Source organism: Mustela erminea, chromosome 12 (assembly GCF_009829155.1).
Source record: "Mustela erminea isolate mMusErm1 chromosome 12, mMusErm1.Pri, whole genome shotgun sequence".
Lineage (NCBI taxonomy): Eukaryota > Metazoa > Chordata > Mammalia > Carnivora > Mustelidae > Mustela > Mustela erminea.
This window is the reverse complement of record NC_045625.1, coordinates 10,243,356-10,270,687: the sequence shown is the minus strand read 5'-3', so window position 1 is coordinate 10,270,687 and position 27,332 is coordinate 10,243,356. Positions and strand designations below refer to the sequence as shown.

The following is a 27,332-nucleotide window of genomic DNA, read 5'->3' as shown; positions in this document are numbered from 1 at the left end:
ACTCCCTTTGGTCTTTGGGGTCAACCCCAGCTCTCTAGCTTATCATTCAAGACACTCCAATGATCTGGTTTTTCTGGGGTTCCCCATCTTCATCTCTGCACACGTTGTTGCCTGTACCAGAAGGTGGGGAAGTCTGGCAACACCACCTTATCCAAGTGAATCACCAAGTGATTCAAGTCAACGTGACCAGTAGCAGGGCAAAGCTATACCACGCACTCTTGATAGAATGCACAAAAAGACCCAACACCGTCGTTGTGGCATTCTCGGAAAAATGCATAACTGGAATGTACTGGGAGCAAACTGACAAGACCAAGTTAAGGAATATTCTACTTGTTTTCTTTGAAATTAACAACTATTCAAGACAAAAAAAAAAAAAAGGATAAGGAATCATTTCATATTAAAGGAGATTGAAAAGACATAAAAGCTAAATGTAATGCATGACCCTGGACTGGCTTCTGGATCACAAAAAATACACTGCTATAAGGACACTGAAATAACTGGTGAAATTTGAATAAGGTTTGTTAATTAGATTACAGTTTATGCCATGTTAAAGTTCCTGTTTTTGACAATAGTACTGTAGTTATGTTAGAAAGCAAAGAGGAATGATGTCTTTAACTTCCTCCCAAACAGTTAAGAAAATACAGATAAACACACACACTTTCCTCTCACCTTCTATTCCCCTCCCCCCTTTTCTCTCTCTCTCTCATGCTTGGAGAGAGCAAGAAGGGGAGTTGTTTTTAAAAAGCTCTTAAGGGATGCCTGGCTGGCTCAGTCAGAGGAGCGTACAAGTCTTCATCTTGGGGTTATGACTTCTAGGCCCACACTGAGTGCGGAAATTACTTAAAAATACATACATACATACATACATACTTATTTAAGCTTGTAAGGAGCATGAACTTCTATGCCTTCAAGATTCTGCTCAAATATTCTCTGCTTGGGACTTCTTGGTGCTCAATTTGAATCCTGGTACAGCAGTCGGGCAATGCTACAGAGTTATTCTCACGATGCCATTCTACAAACATCAACCCCTTCAAAGAAGTTTTCCTTAACCTTTTTACTTTTTAACTAGTTAACAAGTTATGAGACGAGTTAGTTTAAATTTTCTCAAATAATTTTTTTCCACATTAATTTCTGCACTGAATAAATTCCCTCGTGAGGTTCAGTGTAACTTCCTCTTGCCTCAGATGAAATTAACAGTATTTCCCCCATTCTGCTTCATGCTCTGGCCCCCCCCACTAGAGTAAATCCACCAAATCAGAAAGCATCTTACCTAACTTGGTTAACTGGTGAAGGACAGGAGGAACGTGGGACTTGGCATAGCCCTGGAGGGCCACACTCACTAATAATGGGGGGGAACAGAAAAGGAAATAGACAAACATAGCTCAAGGTACTTAGGGCTATGGCAGAGGGCAAAAGGGGCTATGGAAGTCCAGGAGGGTCAGCTTTCTGGTTGAGGGGTGGTGTCAGAGAAAGCCGATTAGAGGATGTTACAAAGAAAAGCTGAGCCCCCAAAGGAAAGTGTATATAACCAGGTAAAGAGGAGGGGGTAACTCATTCCAGGAAGATGGAACCACATGTGCAAAGCCCCCCAAACATGAAACATCATTGAGTTTTTGGAGAATTAGGATGGAATGTGCATTGCATGGGGGGCAGCAAAGGGAGAAGGGATGAAGCAACTGATGCCAGAGTCAGAGGGGCTTTGAAAAATCATTCTGAGGAGCCAGTATTTACCCGGAAGGCTGCAAGATGGGTGAGCAGTTGGTGTCTGGGGGGTAATGGGGTAGTAGTGAAGATGGACAGATGGAATCCAGCCTCTACTCACCACCCTTATTTAAATTTCCCTCACTGTCTTGCTAACTAATTTCCTGACTAGTTACATTCCAGATATGAAGATGTATCTCTGTCTGGAGATGAGGGACAAGAGAAGGCTGACTTACACATGTCAGCTGAAAAATTTTCAAACATTTAAAAAAGTTTTGAGGTATGTTTAGACTTACAGAAGAGTTGCAAAAAAAAAAAAAAAAAAAAAGTACAAAGAATTCCTATATACTCTAAACCCAGCTTCCCCATCAGTTAACATTTTACATAACCCACAGACTATTCGTCAAAACTAAGAAATTAACTTTAGCATAATACTACTGATCAAAGTATAAACTTAATATTCAGATTTCTCCACTGATGTCCTCTTCTGTTCCAGAATCCAATCCTGGATTCAATAATGCATATGGTTTTCATGTCTCCATAGTTTCCTTCAATCTTTCTTAGTCTTTCCTTGTCTTTTGTGACCCTGACACTTTTGAGAATATTCTGCATAATGTCAGTTATTTTAGGGGTACCTGAGTAGCTCAGTTGGTTAAGTGTCTGCCTTAGTCTCAAGTCATGATCCCAGGGTCCGGGGATTGAGCCCCATATGAGGCACCCTAGGGAGCCTACCTCTCCCTCTCACTATCCCTGCTTGTGTGGGTATGTATGTGCTCTCTATCAAATGTAGTCTTTGAAAAAAAAAAAGTGTCAGTTATTTTGAAGAATGTCTTTCAATTTCGGTTTGCCTGTTTCCTCATAAGTAGATTGGGAATGAATCCATCCCTGCGTGTCTATGTGTCCTTACCGTTATCATATCAGGGGACATATGACAGCAGTGTACATACACCGGTGATACTGACTTTGCTTGCTTGGCTAAAGTGGTATCTGTCAGAATTCTCTACTGAAAGTTATTATTTTTCCCTTTGTAATTACTAAATATTCTGGGGCTATGCAAATACTCTCATTCTGTTTAAAACTATGCTATCTTATTTTAGCATCCATAAGTCAATCCTGCCTACAGCAATTGTTACTGTTTTTTTTAAATGGTGATTTTCTATTTCCCTCATGCCTTCTATAAACTTATAATTTTTCTATGAGAAAGAACTGTCACTCCTCTATTTATTCAATTAGTTCTATCAGTATGAACTCATGGATATTTTATTCTTTGGGTTATAAACAAATATATAGTTATTTTGTTGCTCAAGTTTTTCCAACTTTGGCTACTGGAAGTGCTTTTAGGTTGACCTCTCTGACCTTTTGATAATCCTTTAAAAAAAATACAGCATATTCTAACTTTCTGGCATCAGAAAAACACTCTAGGCTCCTCTTATATTTTCCCTGCCTCAATGCTTAAATCAACCCCTTCTCCAAAGAGTCCTTATTCCTTTTACTGATATTTGGAAACCAAGATCTGGTTTTTCTAAATCTTTTTCCCTAAACTTGAGTACATACTGATGCTTCCAATCGAGCATCAGAGGTTTCAGCTCAGCCTTCCCCTTTCCTGATTTATAACTTTTTTCTCTGATGTGAGAAACCTAACTCTCATCATCAGTATATTCACTTGTTTGTTCAGCTCTAGTATACAAATAAAGTAGTGACAGAATTCCCAACCCATAACCTTGACAGAAATACATTTACAAACTAGAGAGCTTTGTTTGTATACAGTTTTTTGTCTTCAGCCCTACAGTGTACAGTATATAGTTAAAACACTATTTCCCAAGGACAGATCCTTTCTCCCCCATTCCCTTGAGTGTAGCTATGTGATTCATTGATCACAGTCTACATTGTCTTTTCCAGATATACTGGTTGCTTTTAAACAAATTTATATACGGTAAAATTCACTTCTTTAGTGGTATAATTCTATAGGCTTGGACAAATGCATAAAATTATGTCAAACGCTACAGTTCCATATGGGACAGTTCCACCAATCCAAAAATATTCCAGTGGCAACTGTAATTTGAATTCTGCTTTCTCAGCACCAACCAGGAGGTGGCAGGGTTTCTCTCCGAGAGGCAGCCTTCTCAAGGCACCTAAGCCTCTTGTAATGCGAAAATGGACACAGAAGGCAGTTAGTTCCCACTGCTCACACTCCACATGTCATCTTCTCCTGGCTATGGCTACAGGAATTGAAGAAGTTAAGCTTCTTCTTCCCTGAAGTAGGAGAGTTTGGTTAGAAGCCCCAGAATCTCACACTCCAACTGAATAAGGAGGATGAATCATCAGAGAGTAGTCAAGAAGGCACCCCATAAAGGTGCTTTGATAAAATACGGTTAAAACAACAAAGCAAGACGAGAAAATGAGACCAAGACCAAATCAGATGAAAGTGGGTAGATGCCCACAGACCATCTCTTCAGGCATTACCTATTTGGTACTGGTGGGAAAGAGTGGGGAAGGGAGAGGACTTCCACGCAAAGGAAAGAACCTGAGCACTGGCAGGATAATGCAAAGCAGGCTTGAGGCACAGGAAGAAAGTTCCAGACAGAAGAGATTAGAAATATAGGACAAAGCTGTTAAGCTTTTAAATGCTCTATTATAGGTATTTATCATCCAGTGAACACAGGGCATTCCATCACGTAAGTAGCTATGCCATTTGATAGACATGTTGTCCGTGTGGATAGTTAGATACAAGCTCTGCTTGATTAATAACAAACTACAACTAATAATTATTATCAACATAATCACCACTAACCTATATACTGGTAAGTCATTTTATCCCCCCCAAAACTGCATCTATAAACTGAGGGTAATATTTTTTTAAAGATTTTTAGGGGTGCCTGGGTGGCTCAGTCGTTAAGCGACTGCCTTCGGCTCAGATCATGATCCCCGGATCCTGTGATGGAGCCCTGCATAAGGCTCCCTGCTCAGGGGAAGCCTGCTTCTCCCTCTCCCACTCCCCATGCTTGTGTCCCTCTCTAACTCTCCATCAAATAAATAAAGTCTTTAAAAAAAAAAAAAGGCAACTCTTAAAAAAAAAAGGAAAAAAAAGAAAAAGATTTTATTTTTAAGTTATCTCTACACCCAGCTTAGGGCTTGAACTCATGACCCCAAGATCAAGAACTGCAATGTTCTACCAACTGAGTCAGCCAGGTGCCCCTAAATGGAAGGTTATATTTAATAATAGGTTTGTACATATTCAATGGCATAATGAATGAAAAGTGTATAAGAGTTTTCTAATATAAATAGTAATCAATAAATATTAGGATTATAAATAAATTATAAATGACCTAAATTCATCTTAATGCCCTTCTACATCTTTCCTACCTTTCTTCATAATGAGCAAATTTTCAAAAGATCCTTCTTATCCCACATATAGTAAAAAAAAGTCTGAAGAATATCTGATAGTCTGCATTTATTAATGTGACAAATCCAACTTGGATAGTTTGATAAACCTAACTCCTACCCCTATACACTACTAATATGAACCCCCTAGTACCTTCTTGAGTAGATATATGTTGTCATATTTAATCCTCTAGAGAACTCTGAAAAGGTTAAGTATTACCATACTATTTTAAAGGTAAGATATTTGAGCATTAGAGACATAAAGCAAACTGCCAAAGGTCACAGAGCAGTCTGTCACCAACCTCTGCCTCCATTCTTTCTTTCTTTCTTTCTTTCTTTTTTTTTTTTTTTTAAGATTTTATTTATTTATTTGTCAGAGAGAGAGTGAGCGAGAGCGAGCATAGGCAGACAGAGTGGAAGGCAGAGTCAGAGGGAGAAGCAGGCTCCCTGCGGAGGGCAAGGAGCCCGATGTGGGACTCGATCCCAGGATGCCGGGATCATGACCTGAGCCGAAGGCAGCTGCTTAACCAACTGAGCCACCCAGGCGTCCCAGCCTCCATTCTTTCTATAAACTATACTGTACTACTCTCCACTCTCCATGAAAATACTGAGTTTCTGACATTGGCCCTTTTCTCTTCTGTATCCAAGTTCTCTCTAGGTGATTTCTACTCACTAACAAAATTTTACCATCTGATTGTGAACAGTTCCACAAACTTCTACTTCAAGGCAGGACTTTTCCCTTCAGTTCCAGTCCTACATACCCAAATTCCTCGATGGACATTGTATGTGTCCTCCTTAGATACTTCAAACAATGCACTGCCAAGGCCAACATTTTGTCCCACCCTGCTTTTTTAGCCTGGTAGGGTTTTTTTTTTTTTGGCTGTTTGTTTGTTTTTTGTTTTTTTCCTGGTGGGGCCATTACTATTATTCCAAATCTGCAACTTCAACTTCTGATGCTGCCCAATACCCAGTATGTTACCAACTCCTAGCAGGTAAGCTTCCCCATCTGTGCCATGACTTTTCCTGCGCCTCCATCAGATTCTTCACACCTTTCTTCTGGACTCTTGCTCTCGGAAAGCTTCCCAATAAATCCCAAACTCTTCACCAACCTGGTTGCAGATTTCTGGGCACGCCTAGCCTCTTGAGTATGCCATGACTGTAGCAAGCAGAACGATACCACATTCAGGTGACATACTGCCTTTTTGTTTCTTCATCTAAAATCCCCACTTCCTGGGGCGCCCGGGTGGCTCAGTGGATTAAGCCGCTGCCTTCGGCTCAGGTCATGATCTCAGTGTCCTGGGATCGAGCCCCGCATCGGGCTCTTTGCTCAGCGGGAGCCTGCTTCTCTCTCTCTCTCTCTGCCTGACTCTCCGCCTACTTGTGATTTCTCTCTCTGTCAAATAAATAAATAAAATCTTAAAAAAAAAAAAATAAAATCCCCACTTCCTGTCATTATGCTTTGAAAGAAGAACTAGTGGAGTATATTAATCCAAGTTAGGACTTGGTTGTTAATTGGAGTCTTGCCAATTGGAGCCTGTGAATTCATTCTCACAGAATCTGTAACATCTCACCCAGTCTTTTTCCCCACCTAGTCTGGGAAATCCCTGTAGGCAGAAACTGTGTCAAATGGGTTTTGGGGTTATGAGTACACGGTACAAGACCTGGCATATAGTGCAGGCCTGGGAAATGAAAAACTCCGAGGCTTAATAGCTAACCCTAAAGGTAAAGTGATGGTAACGTGGGGAGTCGAGCCACAAGCACCACTCACCCTTCCGATTCATCCCCATCTGGAGGCACTTGAGCAGGCGGCAGTACTGGCACCTGTTCCTCTGCTTCCGAGACATGACACAGTTCTTGTCACGACTGCACCGATATACCCGCTTGTTGCAAATGCTCCGCTTGAAAAATCCCTTGCAGCCTTCACAGGAGATGATTCCATAGTGCAAGCCTGTGGCACGGTCCCCACAAATGAGACAGGTTCGTTGTTCAGCCCGATCATCTGGAACAGAAACTGAACATACTCAAGTTAGAACACATGGAAATAATGGCTTTAAGCCTGCAGTTCTCAAATAAGCAAACTTGCTCTGGGAGGGTCAAGAACATCGCTCTTTTCCGACTAACTGGTAAATAGGGGTCATTTTTAGAGCCTTCGTCCTAGGAAGAGACCCTTCCATCTACCTACAGGTATCACAAACACAGACTTTTTCAGAAAAACAACTCATGGGACGCCTGGGTGGCTCAGTTGGTTAAGCTGCTGCCTTCGTTCGGCTCAGGTCATGATCCCAGGTTCCTAGGCTCAAGTTCCGCATCCGGGTCCTTGCTCAGCAGGGAGCCTGTTTCTGTCTCTGCCTCTGCGCCCCCCACCCCCGGCTTGTTCTCTCTCTTCTCTCTCTGACAAATAAACAAATAAAATATTAAAAAAACAAAAAAACAAAAAACCCCCAAAACTCATGCTCCTCTCCCTGGGTTTAATCATCAGTTGGACCAGTATCCAGGTCAGAAACTTAGGCGATATCCTCGACTCCTCTATCTCCCTCACTTTCCTCAGGCACAGCCCATCACTTACTTCTACCCTGTAGAAAGGAGATAAGGGTTACTGATAATTAATGTAGGTGCCCAGCAAATGGCACGCACCTAGTAAATGAAATCTGTAATTATTAGCCAGTGAAGAAGTTTTAACCAAGCCCAGCCAGCCAACCAATCAGTCTTCCACCTATTCAACAGATAGGTATTGGACAACTATTCTGTTCCACGCACTGTTGTAAGGCATGGCTACAGCAGTGAATGAAAGTCCCTGGGGACGCTTACGTTCCAGCAGAACATCTACTCTGTGACCAGGCCCCGTGTTCGGTACTGGGTACTCAGAAACAAATCATCATGGTCCCCACAGTCAAGGAACTTACTGCCTCGTAACAAACAAGTTAGTCAAAGAGGAAATTCAGGCTGGAATACAACTCTCTAACTTCCTCTTCCCTTAAATTTCACTTACTCAGGATCAAGCAACTGCCAAATAACAGGGATATGACAAAAAAATGCAGATCTGTGATGTCAGATCTCGCCAGCAGATACAAGAAACCTCCAAGAAAAGGTTTTGATCAGAGGCCAAGGCAAGAAACCAGAGATCCGAACCACGTTCCTGAGTACCAGGCAAGATATAATGATTAAGAACACAGCCCTAGGGCGCCTGGGTGGCTCAGTGGGTTAAGCCGCTGCCTTTGGCTCAGGTCATGATCTCAGGGTCCTGGGATCGAGTCCCGCATCGGGCTCTCTGCTCAGCAGGGAGCCTGCTTCCTCCTCTCTCTCTCTGCCTGCCTCTCTGCCTACTTGTGATCTCTGTCAAATAAATAAATAAATAATCTTTAAAAAAAAAAAAAAAAAAAAAAAACACAGCCCTAAGAGTTTGAGAAATCCTTACTTAAACCCCTGTTCTGACACCTACCAGCTGACTGACCTTGGGCAAATTAAGTTACTTCACCTCTCTGAATCTAGTTTCTTTCATCTGTAAAATGGGGATTATAATGGTACCTACATACATAAAGTATGCAGCACAATGCTTGGGCTACAATGGGCACTTAATGACAGCCATTATTTTCATTAACATTGTTATCCTAACAGGTCCATGCTTGATGGGATACTAACATCCCTAAAAAGAAAAGCATTTGAAAGCAATGTTACAGGAGGAGCATGGTAGTGTACATAGGAGAGATGCAGAGAAGCAAGGAGACTACCATTTAGGCAATGCTTATTATATGCCAACTTTGAGATGTCTTTATGATCCCTATTTGTAGTAGGTTAGATAATGGCCACCCAAAATATCAGGTCCTAATCCCTGAAACCTGTAAATTTTATCTTGTAAGGTAAAAGGATCTTTGCAGATGTGATCAAGTTAAGGATCTCGAACTGAAGATTATTCTGGATTATAAAGGTGGGCCCTACTTGCAATCACACATGTCTTTACAAGAGAAAGACAGAGGAGATTTGATATAAACAGAAGAAGAGAACACACACACGTGCACGCATGCACACATGTACACACACAGGAGAACGTGATGTGAATACAGGCAGAAGGTAGCCAAAGCCAAGGAATGGCCTTCATTACAAGCTGGATGAAGCAAGGAATGAATTCTCCCCTAGAGCTTCTGGAGGAAGTGTGGCTCTGCCCATCTTCCTTTTCACCCAGTGATACTCATGACTTTTGAAACTTCCAGTTCCAGAACTGTGGGAGAACAAATTTGTGGTATTTTTTTTAACATCAGCACAGGAAACTAATACACAATATCTTTTTCATAAGGGTAAACAGGCATATATTAAGGCCCTTGCCCAAAGTCACACAGCAAATAGCAGGTATGCAAAGAGAAGCAGATACTAGGGAAACAGAGAAAGATACACGTGGAAAGAGGAATCACCTAGGTTCTTGAGGACTCTGTATTTCCTAGTTATAGACCTTTCCAAGCCTTTCTTCTTCTTCTTCTTCTTTTTTTTTTTTTTTAAGATTTAATTTATTTATTTGGCAGGCAGAGAGAGAGAGGGAGAAGCAGGCTCCCTGCTGAGCAGAGAGCCCAGTGCAGGGCTTGATCCCAGGACCCTGGGATCATGACCTGAGCCGAAGGCAGAGGCTTAACCCACTGAGCCACCCAGGCACCCCTCCAAGCCTTTCTAAGGCTTGGATGAACTTCCTAAGTATGGGTGAATTGGCATACCATGACAAACTGACTTCCCATGTCTTATAACACAATACCTTCTTTTCTTTTTTCTTTCTGGAGCTAACTTAAATGAGTTTTTGTTATTTGAAACTAAAAGAAATTTGGTTAAAATATAAAAATGGCCCTGGTGTAATAACCATTCTTTTTCCTTTCTTTTTTAAAAATGCAAAGGAAAAATAAATAAACAAACTAAAAAAAAAGAAAAGAAAAGAAAAGAAAAAAGAAATGCAAAGGAAACTCAAGGTAAACATTAGAGCAAAGTTATAATAGAGAATTAAAAAACTAAATCAGGAAAGGCCAAACAGGAAAAAAAAAAAAAAACGGCCCCGGAACAGTACTCTGTGTGGACGGGATTTCCTAGAGGGCTGGGCTTGAGATGCTCAAAGGGCTTAGAAATAGAACAAACATGGAATGTTGTGGAAAAAATTTAGATTAGATACAGAGAATTTAAATTTTCTCATTTAAAATTCAAACCTTCAATATTATATATCACCTTTCTATACACACACACACAAACACACGTGTATCTCACATTCTACAATATATAGGATACATATCATACATATATACACCAGAAGTCTACTAGAATAGAATTAAAAATCAATATCTAGAAGAACCACACAATCCCTTTTTCCCTTTCTTCAGAGCTATGACCTCACTGAATACCGACCATAACTAAGTACCGTGCTTTGTGTTGTGTCACATAATTCTCATAATCCCAAAGGTGGATACAACAGCTATCACTCTTTCTGTAATTGAGAAAAAGGAAAGCTCAAAAAAAGTTAAGGAACCTGTCTGTTTAGGAAGTGGCTGACCCTAGTCTGCTGATATCAGAACTGGAGTATAGTAACCTCTTCAGAAAGCATTTGTATGCCGTTCTGTGCAGCATCTGGATCCAGGGCAAAGGGCCCAGTGGACAATAATCAAATATAGAACTCTTAAGAATCTGGGGCGCCTCGATGGCTCAGTGGGTTAAAGCCTCTGCTTTCAGCTTGGGTCATGATCCCGGGGTCCTGGGATCGGGCCCCACATTGGGATCTCTGCTCAGGAGGGAGCCTGCTTCCCCTTCTCTCTCTGCCTGCCTCTCTGCCTACTTGTGATCTCTGTCGGTCAAGTAAATAAATAAAATCTTTAAAAAAAAAAAAAAAAGAACTCTTAGGAATCTGCTTGTGGGGGCGCCTGGGTGGCTCAGTGGGTCGAAGCCTCTGCCTTCGGCTCAGTTCATGATCTCTAGGGTCCTGGGATTGAGCCCCGCATTGGGCTCTCTGCTCAACAGGGAACCTGCTTCCTCCTCTCTCTCTGCCTGCCTCTCTGCCTACTTGTGACCTCTGTCTGTCAAATAAATAAATAAAATCTTTAAAAAAAAAAATCTGCTGTGTCTTATAACATGGCTTCATCTTTTCATGAGCACTTAAAAGGCCACAATGAGATGTGGTGCGACTCTCTCCACTGATGGTCACAGATCGGATTCTCTTTGGGTCCTATGACTGCTTCTCTTCCACAGCTATTCTTACTGCCATTTTCTGTTTCTGTAAAGAGCACTGGTCTACACCACAGACCAGGAACTAATTCAGAAGGAAGTCTCTCAAAGGTACAGGAGAAAGGCCCTCTCCCAATCAACCGTGAAGCCTCTCAAAGAAGCATTTTACAAACTTCCCTCACAACATGTGGGAAAGGATCATAAAAACAGGAGAAGCTATTGCTAACTGACCACTTGGGTACCAGGTTCTGTGACAAGCACTTAACACGTTATTGTGGTGAATCATAAAAAATAAGTACCCTTATTTACCAGAAGAGGAAACTGAAGCTTATGAGGTGATACCACTTCCCAGTGGAAGCTGGGCTGGAACCCGCGAAGTCTGTGAACCTAATCATCACGTTCTGTGGCCAAGTCAAACCAATCTATACTATATGCAGGTAAGTCAGGCCCTTCCCTACTTAGGAAAAAAAGTTAAAAAAGTCAAGCCCTTTTTAAGTGAATAAATTGAAGCAGAATGTCCCAGTGGTGCCCTGCCAGATGTCAGATACGGATTTCTGCATCTCCTATTCTTGTAAAGGACCTGAAGGACACTTAAAGCATATTTGTATTCATTATCTCGCTTGTACCAGGCCAGGGCGAAGATTATTCTTACAGCTACCACAAAGAACACTTAGTGAGTACTAATTGTGTCCCATGCAACATTCAAGAACTTCTTACATGGATGGCCTTACTTATTCATCACAGTAACTGAGAGTTATCATTATCCCCATATTACAGAAACCTGGAATCTTAGAGTTAAAAAGTACTTTAGAAATTGCCTTGATCAGACCTTTATCCGAGGCATGAATTCCCTCTAGGATATCCCAAAACAAGGGGTTGTCTTGCACTCTATTTACACATCTTTAGTGACTCAGTAAGGTACTTCATTCCATTCATTTCATTTTAGACAGTTTTAAGGATTCAGCTTTTTCTTACACTGAGCCGAAGTCTGTTAACCTGAAGCTTTCCCCACTGGCCTGAGTTATGTGCTCATGGGCAAAAAATAAATGTATAATCCGGGCACCTGGGTGGCTCAGTGGGTTAAAGCCTCTGCCTTCAACTCGAGTCACGATCCCAGGGTCCTGGGATTGAGCCCCGCATCAGGGTCTCTGCTCAGCAGGGAGCCTGCTGCCTCCTCTCCCTCTGCCTGCCTCTCTGCCTATTTGTGATCTCTGTCAAATAAGTAAATGAATTAATTTTTTAAAAATGTACAATTCAACCTAGTTCATATACCAATCATTCAGAAATTTAAAGCTAACTGGGGTTCCCAACTGTAAATTTTTTCTTCTATTACATAATGAATCATATAGTATCAAAATTTCTTGAAGTATCCAGAACTGAATGGGGGTTGGGGGGGTTCTTAATATAATTTAAGATTCCATTAGCTTTGTTTATGTTCCTTCAGCTATCAATACCAGTAAACAAACAATATTTTATAATTACTGGTACTATAAAAATGCCACACATTTTATAATGGGCAAACTGAAGCTTAACGAGGTAAAGAACTTTCATCTTGGTTACACAACCAGTCAGCGGTAGAACTGGAATTTGAATTCCATATCTCTTATTTCCATACACTTAATTCATATCTGATTCATAGACATCTAAAGCTTGGAGTATTTATTACATATACTATTAACCCATGAAGTTCTCTCTCTCTCTCTTTTTTTTTTTTTAAAGATTTTTCATCTTTAAAGTAATCTCTACATCCAACATGGGGCTCAAATTTACGACCCTGAGATTAAGAGGCATATGCTTTACCAACTGAGCCAGCCAGGGGCCTCAACCCATGTCTTTCTTACTCCATTCTCAAGAAGGTAAATGTTGAACCCAAAGGTAGGACTTTGTATTTGTCCTTGATTAATTTTATCTTTATAAAGAATCTTTATAAATTCTGTATATCTTTATATATAAACACATATTTTAATTTATATATTGTTGTATAATAATTTATTTAATAATAAAATACATGATTATGTATAACGTCATATATTATATAATAATACAATTTATAAATAAATTATTATAAATAATAATTCTCATATATATATATATATGTATATATAAAATAAATTGTGCATGGCCTGCTGAATCTTTAGGGATCTGGTCCACTCATTATTTCTCCCATATCCTTCTTTTCTCCATGTATGGTATTAGATTAATTTCCTTTTTATCCTTAAAACAGTACAGAATGTGGGGACGCCTGGGTGGCTCAGTTGGTTAAGCGGCTGCCTTCGGCTCAGGTCATGATCCCAGCGCCCTGGGATTGAGTCCCACATTGGGCTCCTTGCTCGGCAGGAAACCTGCTTCTCCCTCTGCCTCTGCCGGCCACTGTCTGCCTGTGCTCACTCTCTCTGACAAACAAAAACAAAAACAAAAACAAAACACACACAACCTTAAAAAAAAATATAGAATGTGGCCTTTATTAGAGCCTCTTTTCCAACCTGACTTAACTGTTAACATTCTGGAAATGGATGCTCAGTTAGCTTTGTCTCTTTTTTTTTTTTTTTTTTTTTGCTTTGTCTCTTAATTAGAGTATACACTCTAGTCTGGCTGACATTGCTCTATCTTATTCATAAAAATATCATGAATGACTATGTCCTATAACTCACTGAAATCTCAGATTCATACAGCATCTACAGCATTCTGATGAGTGAGACAACACAAAGGAAATGTTCATAACCATTCCTAATTCAGCACTGTTAATCTTTTAATTCTGTGTCATTAATCTGTATTATTCTACCTAAAATACAGCGGAAAGAAAATCAAGCAAATAAGTACTTCAAATTGGAGATTATGGATCACAGTAACTGTAGCGCTCGTAAGTCAGTAAGAGACAGAGGAGTTGATGAAGTGAGGACTTGAAAAGTGACAGGTATTTGAAACCGTGAACAAGTAGTTCGCTATCTGCAAAAATAGCAATGGGTAAAAAATACTGTAGGAGAGTGAAGACTTCTTAATTTATCGGAGAAACTGAACGTTTATCTTGATCAGCAGTACCAGAAGGCCTCAGATAGTGAACTCTGAAAATACTATTTCCTACAAACATTAGCCCAGACTTCTTGGAGAAATGTTTGATTCCAGGTTTGAGTGTTGTTGTGCTACCTAAGACCAATAAGGGGGTCATGTCAAAAGGATACTGGAGGGGCGCCTGGGTGGATCAGTGGGTTAAACCCTCTGCCTTCAGCTCAGGTCATGATCCCAGAGTCCTGGGATCGAGCCCCTCATCGGGCTCTCTGCTCAGCGGGGAGCCTGCTTCCTTCTCTCTCTCTGCCTGCCTCTCTGCCTACTTGTGATCTGTTAAAAAAAAAAAAAAAAAAAAAGGATACAGGGAACAACAGTGCGCCTGGGTGGCTCAGTCGGTTAGTTATCTGCCTTCGGCTGAGGTCATGATCTCAAAGTCCCGAGATCACGCATCTGGGCTCTCTGCCAGCGGGGAGCCTGCTTCCCCTTCTCTCTCTGCCTCTCTGCCTACCTGTGGTATCTCTTTGTCAAATTACAAAATAGGATATAGGAAACAACATAAAAATTCTCCCACTGGCCTAAAATGGAGCAACCTATGCATCAAAAAGAATAATGATAGCAATGGATTAAAACACTTCGAATATAAAAATCAATGCATTCACAATAATATTCAAAAGAAAAATCTCAATAGTTACCATGGAGGTTGCTAGGACACCAATTCATTATTCTGAAAATTGATGTATTAAGGGAAAATAATCAAATATTAAAAATAAAAACTACTGGAATCTTTCTCTTGCTCCTGTCCCCAAGAGTAAAAGAAGAGAGGAGGATAGAAACTAAGACAGTTTTTTAAGAACTTTAAACTTTTAAATTTGAATGAAAAGGCTGATATTAGGTGAATAAATAGATCAGCCTGGCAGTCAAGAAAATGGGGTTGGAGAGGAAGGTCGTGTTTATCTCAGGGTCGATGGCAAGGTAAATCTCAACCCAGGGATGGAAAGGAAAGAGACAACTGTCAGCTCTCTAAGTCTCTTGCACATAGGCAGTAGAACACAGAGACTAAGAACTTGGGCTCCTAGGCTCAAATCTAGGCTGTCAATTGCCAGCTGTGTTACCTTGGAAAGTTTCTTAATCCTTTAGGAGGTACCTCAGTCTCTAGTGTATAAAATGGGGATATACCTGTTGTAAGAATCAAGGATTAACAGATTGCCTACAGCTTATAAAGTCCTGTCTTAAATGGAGCTGAAAAACCTCTCTCCAACTTGGGTTTCTGCTGAGAAGAATCTCATTCCTTTCTAAAACCACCAATATAGTTCATTAAACTTTAGCAAGACTATCAAGATGAGTTACATGGAAATATCCACAGATATATTATCAGGTTATGTCCTACCCCTCTATATGTAAAACAGTCACGATCTGCCCACAATTTTGTTCCTGTGCAATGTTCTAAAAGGAGCCTGCTGGTTATTCATGATAAATAAATGTAACCATACATAAGCAATATTAGAAAAAACGTAACATGACTGTCATTGCTAGTTTTCCAAACCTTAGGAATAATCTTAAGAAATTTTTTTAAAGATTTTATTTATTTGGGAGAAAGAGAGAGAGAGCATGAGCAGGTGAGGGCAGAGGGAGACGAGGACCCCCTGCTGAGCAGGGAGTCAGACTGGGGGCTTTATCCTGGCACTCCAGGATCATGACCCGAGCTGAAGGCAGACGCTTAACCACCTAGGCTAAGCCACCTAGGCGCCCCAAGAATTTTTTTTTTTTAAAACCAGTAATTAATCTAGTGGAGGTAATATTAAGTTTTATTTCTTCAAATTTTAACACTCCTGCTGAGATTGATAAGGGAAAATGCAGAGCTCATTTGGGGTCTCTGTGGACACAGATTAATTTTTTGAGGCAGCTATGTCAAATTCAAATGAAATAATGAAAATGATGAATAAAGCAGCTGACATAGTTGGTGCAGAAAAACAGATGACAATCTGAGTCAGGCAGAGAGCCCCAGAACATCTCTTCAGAGCACCACTGACAAGCGTCTGCTCAAATAAATGGATGTTCCCATCTCTACATCATTTATCATGAACAGTGAGTAAATGAGAACAAAAACATTCATGAACTAATCTGTTCATCAATCTGAACAGAATTTTACAATAGTTAGGTTCTTGTTTTATAAAAGTAGCAGGACCCCTTAGTTATACCTAAACAAAGTTACATTGCAGGTTAAGTCTCAATCACAGGCATTAAAAGTAATATCTGGCACCATGAATGCTACAGAGAAGATGCTCATTTTGTTGAATAAATGAATGAAAAATGGAAAAGTGTAAAAAGTCTGAAATACATCGGCTTGGTAGTTAAGACACAGTGAGTGTGGATTCCAGCACTGCCACTTCCTACCTCTGTAACTGTGGGCACATGCCTCAGTCTTGCTATCAACCGAAAAACAGAGATAACCATACCACTCACTTCATGGACTTACTAGAGAATAAATGATAGAGGTTACAATGATAACAACATGTACCCTGGTGCTATGCAACCAGTTCTGTTCTTTATGTATCACATAAAATTCACTCTTTCCTCACAATTCTATGTAGTAAATACTACTATTACCTCTATTTTACAGATGAAAAAAAAACTGAGACACACACAGAATAAGAAATATGCCCAAAGTCCTTCTAAGCAGGGGAGCCAGAATTCTAAGCACACAATCTTGTATCAGAATCAGAGACCTTTCACACTACACTGTATTGCTGAATACAATGCCTAATATATAGTAAACACACAATCCATGTTAGTTGTGCTCCTGTTGTTAAAGATAAATTTTCTTTAAGATTAGAACCTGATAAAAATTTGCAACTTTAGGGACGCCTGGGTGGCTCAGTGGGTTAAGCAGCTGCCTTTGGCTCGGGTCATGATCCCAGGTTCCTGAGATCGAGTCCTGCATCGCACTCCTTGCTTGGTAGGGAGCCTGCTTCTCTCTCTACCTCTGCCTGCCTTTCTGCCTTCTTGTGCACTAGCTCTCTCTCTCTCTCTGACAAATAAATAAATAAATTTGCAACTTTATGAAACATTTTGGAGTACTTTGTTTAAAAAAAAAAACAACTTAGGGGCACCTGGGTGGCTCAGTAGGTGAAGTGGCTGCCTTTGGCTCAGGTCATGATCCTAGTGTCCTGGGATCAAGCCCTGTATCGGGCTCCCTGCTCAAAATAGAGCGTGCTTCTCCCTCTCCCTCTGCCTGCTGCCCTGCCTGGTTGTGCTCTCTGTCAAATAAACAAGTAAAATATTTTTAAAAAAAATCTTAAATAAAAGCAATAAATAGTACTTTTAATTTAAAAAAGTCTTTGATAGTGGCACCTAGATGGCTCATTCGTTAAATGTCTGCCTTAGGGTCAGGTCATGATCCCAGGGTCCTGGGATGGAGTCCTGCCTCTGGCTCCCTACTCTGCGGGAAGCCTGCTTCTCCCTCTCCCACTCCCTCTGTTTGTGTTCCCTCTCTCGTGGTCTCTCTCTGACAAATAAATAAATAAAATCTTTAAAAAGAAAAAAAGTCTTTGATAGATTTCAACATTATTATTGTTCAACTCTTAGCAAACTAGGACTAAAAACTTGTCTAGTATAATAAAGGTTATCTAAAGAAACCTATTCCAAATATCATACTTGATGGTGAAATGCTTACAAAAGGTTTTTCTTTTCAGACTGGAAGTGAGACAAGGATGGTCCACTGCCAGCACCTTCATTCCACTGTGGAAGTACTAGGAGGTTCTAGAATGCACAGTGAAATAAGAAATATACATAAACTAACCATATTTCTATACCATCCACAAAGAGATGAAATTTTTAAAAGATGCCACTTAAAACAGTATTAAAAAAATAGGATGCAATCCAATAAAGATATGTAAGATCTCTATGGAGAAACTATTAAAAAATTAATATAAAATATTTCTAACATAAATGAGATATTTCGGTAAATGGAGACGAAGACTATGTTCACAGATTGCAAGTTATTACTGTAAAGATTAATAGATAAAATGAAATCCCAACTATGTGTGTTCATGAATAACTTGAGTTAACTGTAAAATATATGTGGGAAATGCAAAAGAACAAAAACAGCACAGATATTTAAAAAAACCAAGACTTTACCATACATCAATATTCACTTTAAAGCTATGGGAATTAAAATATGTTTTATTGGCTTAGGGATAGACAAACAGACCAAAGGAACAGAACGAAAACATACCATTCTGCAACATAACTAGGCATATTATGGATATTTAATTTATGACAAAGTGCTCTGCTCACTGCAGAGCACTGAGGAAAAGACAAGTCTTTTCAGTGAACAGTGTTGGGACAGTTAGATATCTATAAGGAAAGAAACTTAACTTGACCCTACCTCATACCATGCAAAATACTTAATCCCAAGTAGACAGAAGACCCAAATACCAAAAGCAAAATAATATACCTCTCAAAAGATAATTAAAAAAAAAAATCTTTATGATCTTGGGTTAGGAAGAGATTTTTTTTCAAAGATTTTTTTTTTTTTTTTAATTTGACAGACAGATCACAAGCAGGCAGAGAGCCCGATGTAGGGCTTGATCCCAGGACCCTGAGATCCTGATCTGAGCCAAAGGCAGAGGCTTTAACCCACTGAGCCACCCAGGTGCCCCAAGAAGAGATTTTTAAAGGAGTACACAAAAAAGTACTAATCATAAAGGAAAACTTTAAAAAAAATTAGACTACATTAAAATGCAGAATGTTCAAAGAGTGAAAAGGCAAGCCACAACGTGCAAGAAGATATATGCAATACATATAATTTACAAAGAACTCATACTCAAAATATGTAAAACTCCTATACGACATTAAGAGAAATGCAAAGCAGTAGAAAATTAGGCAAGAAGCTTGAACAAGCATTTCATAGAGGAGACTATCTACCATCATCGTAAACTTCAGGGGGTGCCTGGGTGTTGTTAAAACACAATGATGTGCAGGTTGCAACAAGGTGAATGGCATGGGCATCTGGGTAACAGGAATAGGGAAAGGGTCACAAATGAACTTGAGGTTCTATACCAATGTGGCTGTAAGAAATGTGGTATTACTAAAAGAAGAGGGGAAAATTAAAGCTGTGTGAGGGACAAAATCATCCTCTCTTTAGTTTAAGAGTCAAGCAGAAATATTCCAAAGGCAGTTAGAGGACAATGATTCAAACTAGGATGAAAATAGGGAGTCAACACATGGAGGAACTGAAGCTCTGACAACAGATTAGAGACAGAGGGGGAGGTAAGAAGTTAGGGAAGGAAAGTGAGATGACTTGATGATCAAAGAAGATACAGGTGGAATATAAATCCATAATTAAGAGAAAGATAACAAACAAAAGGGTTTTATAAAGAAGAGAGTACTTTCAAATGCAATGCAGGTCAAAAGGTGCAAAGAAGTAGGCTCAAAAGGTCACCACTAATAACATTTTCAGTAAATGATTAGAACAAAAATCATTCTGAGTTAAAAAACAGGTGAGTGGTGGGGCGCCTGTCTGGCTGAGTCAGAAGAGCATGTGACTCTTGATCTCAGGGTTGTAAATTCAAGCCTCACGATGCATGTAGAGATTACATAAAAAATAAAATCTTAAAAAAAAATTGTTGAGTGGTAAAGAAATAAAATAAGCAGCATTTTATTGAGTAGGTGTCACTCCATTTAAAAGTAACAGAAAAACACTGCAGGAAGAAGCAACAGCTTTTAAGCAGATGCTTATTTTTTTTTTAACTAGGGGAGATTCATTTGCATTTAAAGATAAACATAAGAACAAAGCTTTTTTTTAAAGATTAAAATTTTTTTTTATTTTTTAAGACTTTTTTACTTCTTTGACAGAGAGAGCTTGTGCACAGAGAGAGAACAAGCAGGGGGAGATGCAGTGGGAGAGGGAGAAGCCGGCTCCCCATTGAGCAAGGAGCCCAACGTGGGGCTCAATCCCAGGACCCAGGGTGATAACCTCAGGCCAAGGCAGACACTTAAATACCTGAGTCCTCAGATTTTATTTTTAAGTAATCTCTACACTCAACCTGGGGCTCAAACTTACAACCCTGAGATTAAAAGTCACATGCTCCACTGACCGAGCTAGCCAGGTACCAAAAGAACAAAGACTTTTTAAGAGAAGAATGAACTATATATAATTCAGACATATGTTCAAAATAAAAACCTGTATGAAAAGAAAAAAAAGTTTAACATTTAAATTTTTCTTATGTATTTTATTTTCATTAAGAGAAAAAGGGGTTCCTGGGTGGCTCAGATGGCCAAGCGTCCGCCTTTGGCTTAGGTCATTCTCTCCAGGTCTTGGGACTGTGACCCATGTTGGGCTCCCTCCTTAGCGGGGAGTCTGCTTCTTCCCATTATCTTTCAAATGAATAAACAAAAATCTTTTAATACAAGAATTAAAAAAAAAAATCTTTAATAAAAGAAAAAAGAAGGAGGAAAAAAAAATGAAGGCAAAAAACAAAATTAAAAAGAAAAAAAAGAGAAAAAGATAAAATTACTTGGCCACGGTCAGAAAAGTAAAGTGATTGGCCCAAGGTCCCAAAGTAAGTCAAAGTGTGGAGCTGTCTCAACCTTACTACTTTTCCAAAGACCTCCCATTAAACCAGATTACCTCCTACAGAGGCAGGGTGCAGGAAGAGGACGGTACATATCAAAATTGAGCCCCAGTGTTACTGCTGCCTTTTTTTCCCCCAAACCAAAGAAACAACAGGAATCACAACAAAATCTATGAGACGAAGAACTAACTAGATGTATTCTTACCATCCTGTGCGCGATCACTTAGTACCACCATATAGCAACTAGTTCTACTTTAATTTCTCCAAATATAGAAGAAAGCCTGTTACAAAAATTTCTCTTGCGCTCATCTCTCCTTTCAGCTCTACTGTTACACAAATACCTCCCCCACTCCAAGAAGGACATTTTACTCATTCCAAGGGCTCAGGTTACGCAAATTACAATTGGAACTGATTTTTATCAAAACCTGCTTTTCAGATTGTGATGAAGGCCAGATATAGGAAACGGAGAGTACAGCTGCTTACTTGGCCAAAATTACACGGACAACTAAGGCAATTTGGAACTTGCCTAGCTAAAAGGTATTTAAAACAAAGGGTATTTAAAACAATTTCAACTGGATTACTGGTTCTAACTCTCCTGATCAGCTGCCCATTCTACTAAGTAATACTGACTCCACTCAGTTTCATAGGTCACCACCATACGAAATGAAGTCCTTGAAATTAGTAATGAGTACTCTCAAAATTTCATCTGAAAGCATGGAATTTACACGGAAATAAGTGAAAATCATAAGAATTCTCCACTACTGCACATACCACTATAAAAATCCATTTCCAGAGGCCACATGTGGATACCTCCAAGGACATTTTCTTTTCTTTTCTTTTCTTTTAAATTAACATATAATACATTATTTGCTCCAGGGGTACAGGTCTGTGGATCATCACCCTACACATTCACAGCACTCACCATAGTACATAACTTCCCCAATGTCCATAACCCAGCCACCCTATCCCCCCCCCCACACCCCCCAGCAATCCTTAGTTTGTTTCCTGAGATTAAGAGTCTCTTATGGTTTGTCTCCCTCCCTGGCCTTAGAGGACATTTCTAAAAAATATTATCAGTTGAATGAAAACAAGTGAGCAATTCCCAAGATTGGTATGGACTGCATGTTCAGGAGTTGTCTTTACAGGTCACTGAATAAAAGATGGGAAAAAGACAAAAGGGGTGCCTGGTTGGTTCAGTTAGTGGAGCATACAACTCTTGAACTCGGGGTTGTGAGTTCGAGAACACTGCTGCTTGTAGAGCTAACTTAAACACACACACAAACACACTCAAAACAAAGAAAATGTTACCATCATTAACTGCTTAGGCCTGAAAACAGAAATGGTTCACAAATTACAATTAGCTGAAGTCACAGGAAATGAATCCAGGGAAAATGTTACCTCGTCATTCAACAGGTGGGGCCTCGAAAATAAAAATTCAGACCACATCCCCAGTCCTTCCTATCTCTTATACACATGTAGGAATCTTCAAATTAGGAATCAAGTTTCTATTTGAGGTGAAACAGTTTTCATATTCCTGTAAATTCAGGTTTTCCAGAGAGAGATAAGAACCTGCAAATCTGTGGTTTGTCCTATTTGGACTGCTACTGGGAACTCTTAAGGATCCCTTATTTATTTAGGGGGGAAAAGAGGTGGTTTAACCTGGGGCATCGTCTCTCAAAAAATATAGATATTTCATTAACAGCTAGCCTGGATCCATGCACTAGAGCTCTAGACAAGGACATGTTTTTGAAGCTGGAAGAACAAAGTAGACAATGATTCACTATGAAATAATTACTACTTCTTGCTTCAAATCATCTTGCGACATTTATTCACTGAATAAACATTTGAGAGTTCCTCAGCACTCTTCACATATACCTCACAAGAGTGGAGGAGACAGACATCCATTCCATAATTTCAATACAGAGCAGTCAACACGAAACTAGAAAGAGAAGGTATACTGGGCACAGAGGAGTGGATGGTTCTAGTGCTAGATGAGGAAGCTGAAGAAAAGATTATCTAGAAGAGGTGTCACCTGAACTGGGCGTTAGAGCAGAGGTATGTCAAAGGGAATTTCAGCCAGAGGGAACAGTTAAGGCAAAGAGGCTTGCTGGCTAGAGGTATTTAATCGTACTTTAGAGGAGTATAGTTATCTGAGATAAAGGGAGGTGAGGAAGGCCTCAATGAATGGCTCGATGAATGCTGTAACATGCAATTCTGGAGTCAGATTGACTTGGGGGTCTTCTGTAGGGAGGCTGTAGGCATGCATGAGATTGCCAGAAGGCAGTATATCGTTAAGAAAATAGAATCTGTAATAGGTAACTTTTGGGTTGTCTGCTCAGCTCACACCAACCCTCTTTGCTTTTGAGAACAGCCACTGCTGTGCCCTGTAAGGCAGCAGGTTTACACTGCTAGAAAAACAGAATGGAGCAGAAGAGATACTGGCTACTGCTAACTGGACTACAAAAAGAAATGGCCCAAGTTGGTTCAATGAAATTCTCTGTTCCCAAGATTTTGTAATGAGGACACAAGGATTGCTAGCTTCGGATGAGCCCGGAACTGTGAATGTGACTGGTGAGACGGCCTTCTTCCAGAAAAGGAGAGGATGCTCATCTCTGTGGTAGTGGTGGTGGGGAGGGGTGGGGTAATGTGAAGCAGAGGGGCTGTACCTCATGACTTCATAAGGATTGAGAGTGGTTCCTACAGTTCCTGAAGCTTAAATATGTAATTAAAACATACTTGTCTCAATTCAATCTGTTGACACTTCCAATCTGAACATGCCTACTTCCTCCCTTCCACCAAGAGTTTTATAGCCTTTGGAATTTAATACCACTAGTCTCAACAAGTGACTTACATAGTTACATGATTTCTAGTCCCCTTATCATACTGGTCATCTGCCTTTCCCTCTGGACATGTTCCTGCTTGTAAGGATCGTATGAAAATAAATTGTTCAGAATCTACTGTGCTTGGGGTGCCTGGCTGGCTCAGTCGATAGAGCATGCAACTTTTGATTTTAGAGCTGTGAGTTCAAGCCCCATGCTGGGTGTAGAGATCCCTTAAAAATAAAATTAAGGGACCCCTGGGTGGCTCAGTGGGTTAAAGCCTCTGCCTTCAGCTCAGGTCATGATCCCAGGGTCATGGGATCGAGCCCCGCATCAGGCTCCCTGCTTGGCAGGGAGTCTGCTTCTCCCTCTAACCCTCCCCCTTCTCATGCTCTCTCTCTCAAATAAATAAATAAAATCTTTATTTAAAAAAAAAAAAAAAGGCCCTATATACTCTAAAGTTCAGGGTGCCTATGAAGAAGGATGGTAAAGGCGCCTGGGTGGCTCAGTGGGTTAAGCCTCTGCCTTCGGCTCAGATCATGGGCAGGCCCCACATCGGGCTCTCTGCTCCGCGGGGAGACTGCTTTCCCCATTCTCTCTGCCTGCCTCTCTGTGTACTTGTGATCTCTGTCTGTCAAATAAATAAATTTTTAAAAAATCTTTAAAAAAAAAAAAAAGAAGGATGGTAATGCACCTGAGTGAGATCTAACTGTGGTATGCCTGAGGCCTCCTGGGTTTGCCTATCCGAGTGGTCTAGATAGAGTAGCTTCATGTATCTGACTTTCTTCAGCAGCATGACTGCTCCCCTTTATACCGACTCGCAGTTTTGGAAATTACTATTTGGGTTTGAGAATGAAAAAATTATTTATTGGGCCTTTGTAATAAATTGTCCTCTAAGTTTTTTGCTTATATATTTTATTTTTACTGTAATTATAAAGCAAAAGCAACCCCAGCTTTGCATTCTAGCTAGTCACTATTTGAATTGTGAGATAATCTCTCTGAGCTTCAATTTCCTTATCTATATTCATCTTACGGAACTGTTGTGAAAATGAAGGGATTAAAATATGTAAAAGACCTGTGCAAATGAAGATGTGGATCAAACAATGTAGTTGCATTTTATTATGCTGTGGTTATTATATCTCCACCCAGGGTCCATAGCTCTCTTTTTTAGAAATATCTTCCAGGGGACACCTGGCTGGCTCAGTTGATAGAGCATGAGACTCTTGATCTTGAGGGTGCAAATTCGAGCCCTACAGTGGGAGTAGAGATTACTTTAAATTAAAATCTTAAAAAAAAGAGCAAGAGATTAAAAAGAATTATCTTCCATGAATTTGAGCTTAATTTACAGGTCCCTATAGATAAACACAAAGTGCAATTATACCAGAGTTAAGCAAGAGCTGTCAACATCTCCTTTAGGAAAGTGTGCATACACAAAATTGTCTCTGCCTTTATTCCAAAGAGACGCTAAGGGACTTTCATTATAGTATAGCTTGCAACTGTTAAAATCTTGTACTTCCACTGTCAAACCCTGATTTTGAGACAGATCTGGCTACCCAAGGTTCCACTGATGTGGATATTACTGACTTTGAGAGTTGATGTGTTTGTTATTAAATATTTTGCCACTTGTGACTTCTCTGATTACTTGATCCTGGATTTTGCAGTCATTAAATTTCAGAGCCGCAGAAGATGGAGAAACTGAGGTCCAGAGAATTTAAGTAACCGGCGCATGTTTGCATTACACTATACACTCCACTCTCCACACTCCGGCTGCTTCTGCATCTCATTCAGCTTTTATTTATTTATTTATTAAAAAAAAGGATTTTATTTATTTATTTGACAGACAGAGATCACAAGCAGGCAGAGCGAGAGAGGAGGAAACAGGCTCCCTGCTGAGCAGAGAGCCCGATGTGGGGCTTGATCCCAGGACCCTGGGATCATGAACTGAGCTGAAGGCAGAGGCTTTAACCCACTAAGCCACCCAGGCGCCCTTCATTCAGCTTTTAGATGACGTATCTGTCTACAACACTCAATGGCTGCTATTCTGGATCGCATGAATTTGCATTCCAGACTTTCTGTTCTAGTGAACTGATAACTCTTTGCAGAAATTGGGAATACTATGGAATCCTGAGAAAAGTGTTCAAGGCAACTTTCTGAAATTTAAATATCAGAACTGAATATAGATGGGTCCTCAGAATTACTATATAGTTCCACACTGAAATCCTTAAAATATATGTGTAAACTGTATGTGGACCAGCACTTTATCTGTCCTGATCACTGTGGGGGCCTATCCATGGAGTTTTACAAAGTGAAAGGACTCAGGAATGTTTGCTGAATGAATGAAAGAAACTGGACAAGCATCTGAACTCTTAGCTTTTTGAAACACCTTTTTTTTTTTTTTTAAGATTTTATTTATTTGACAGAGATACAGCAAGAGAGGGAACACAAGCAGGGGGAGTGGGAATGAGAGAAGCAGCCTTCCCACTGACCTGGGAGCCCGATGCGGGGCTCTATCCCAGGACCCTGGGATCATGACCTGAGCCAAAGGCAGCCGCTTAACAATTGAGCCACCCAGGGGCCCCTTGAAACACTTTCTTCCCTTGGCTTTCATAATACCACTCTCCGCATTTTCTTACTTTCTCTCAGATTACTAGTTTCTCAATCACTTTTACTGAATATCTTTGGAACTCATAGATGTTGGTTGGCATATCTGCAGGGGATAGTCCTGGGAGATATTTCTATCAAAATTCTCTCTTTAAAGGACTCAGTCTTCCATTATATTGTGATAATTCCCCCCAAGTGTACTTTAACCAAAAACCTCTCTTGAGTTTCAGACTTCAGTATCTTAAGAGGTCTATTTAGCATTCCATTTAGCTTTCTAACAGGCATCTTAAATTTATTGAATGTAATTCTAGATTCTATTCCTACTTCCTATACTCGTTAATCTTCCTCATCTTACTAACTGAAACCCATATCCATTAGCTGTTCAAGCCTAAAATCTAGGAGTCACTCCTTAATCCCTTTGTCTTATACTCCATCATCCAAACCATCAGCAAATCCTATCAATTCTCCCTCCAAGACAGATCTCAAATCTCCACTTCATCTCCACTACCACTAGCACTACTTCAAGCTATTACCATCTCTCACCTGAATGACCATTTGGTCTACTACTGGTCTCCCTACTTCTCTTGGTTCTTTTTTTTTTTTTTTTTAAAGATTTTATTTATTTATTTGACAGAGAACACAAGTAGGCAGAGAGTCAGGCAGAGAGAGAGAGAGAGAGAAGCAGGCTCTGCACTGAGCCCCGATGCGGGGCTCGATCCCAGGACCCTGGGATCATGACCTGGGCTGAAGGCAGAGGCTTTAACCCGCTGAGCCACCCAGGCGCCCCTCTCTTGGTTCTTATAAAGTTAAATATATACTTACCATACGACCCCTTGAGTCTACACTTAGGTAATTCATCACAGAAAAATGAAAACTTAGGGGGCGCCTGGGTTAAGCCTCTGCCTTTGGCTCAGGTCATGAGCTCAGGGTCCTGGATCGAGCCCACATCAGGCTCTCTGCTCAGCGGAGAGCCTGCTTCCCTCCCCCACTTCTCTCTACCTACTTGTGATCTCCCTGTGTAAAATAAATAAAATTTAAACAAAATCCAGAAAAATGAAAACTTAGG

General features: G+C 40.2%; 1 protein-coding gene across 4 annotated transcripts in view; it reads right to left on the bottom strand.

The window, feature by feature from the left end:
• The window catches only part of NR6A1 (nuclear receptor subfamily 6 group A member 1), a 228,704-nt gene that overhangs the window by 34,135 nt on the left and 167,237 nt on the right, over positions 1–27,332 (bottom strand). For all 4 annotated transcript variants that reach the window (XM_032306651.1, XM_032306652.1, XM_032306653.1 and 1 more), the window contains one exon: positions 6,851–7,093. In XM_032306651.1, the coding sequence (XP_032162542.1) occupies positions 6,851–7,093 (243 nt within the window). The remainder of the gene's footprint in view (positions 1–6,850; positions 7,094–27,332) is intronic.